Consider the following 557-nt stretch of genomic DNA (forward strand, 5'->3'; position numbering starts at 1 on the left):
AATATCTGTGGCACATTTTTCTACTGGGTTATCTTTTTCTTACCGATTTGTGGGAGTTCATCAACACATTTTGGAAAAATAAATGGAAGAACGACTAAAGGTTCAGAACTGAGGAAGGCTGAGATTAGGTGTGCAAGATTCACAACTAAATACCTCAAAAATGACCCCTCCCGCAGGCTTCTTATTTGGTACTCATTAGAGCTTTATGAAAGAACTCTATGACCCCATTTTCCAGGTGAGTTTTTCCATCATCGCCAGCTTCCCTCTGTGGGAAAGGAACACAGAAGACTTCGGATCTTCCGGCTCCAGATTCCACAACCCCAACACCAACGGACTAGTTAGAATTTTCACATCTCGCAACGCAGACGCTGGAGCGTCGCTCGCGGTGTTTTCGCGAGACTTGAGACTTGGTTCCAGCAGATCATGTGACAATCCAACATGGCGGTGCCCGGCGAGGCGGAGGAGGAAGCGACAGTTTACCTGGTAGTGAGCGGTATCCCCTCCGTGTTGCGCTCGGCCCATTTACGGAGCTACTTTAGCCAGTTCCGAGAAGAGCG

The 557-nt window shown here is 48.3% G+C and overlaps 1 protein-coding gene across 1 annotated transcript in view; it reads left to right on the top strand.

Annotated features, from left to right (window-relative positions):
- Positions 1 to 427: 427 nt before the first annotated feature.
- The window catches only part of GPATCH3 (G-patch domain containing 3), an 11120-nt gene continuing 10990 nt past the window's right edge, over positions 428 to 557 (top strand). The window contains exon 1 of the mRNA XM_005544305.3: positions 428 to 557. This exon is cut by the window's right edge and continues 332 nt beyond it. Coding sequence (XP_005544362.2) covers positions 439 to 557 — 119 coding nt within the window. The 5' untranslated portion in view covers positions 428 to 438.

This window comes from Macaca fascicularis, chromosome 1 (assembly GCF_037993035.2).
Source record: "Macaca fascicularis isolate 582-1 chromosome 1, T2T-MFA8v1.1".
In the NCBI taxonomy this organism is placed as follows: domain Eukaryota; kingdom Metazoa; phylum Chordata; class Mammalia; order Primates; family Cercopithecidae; genus Macaca; species Macaca fascicularis.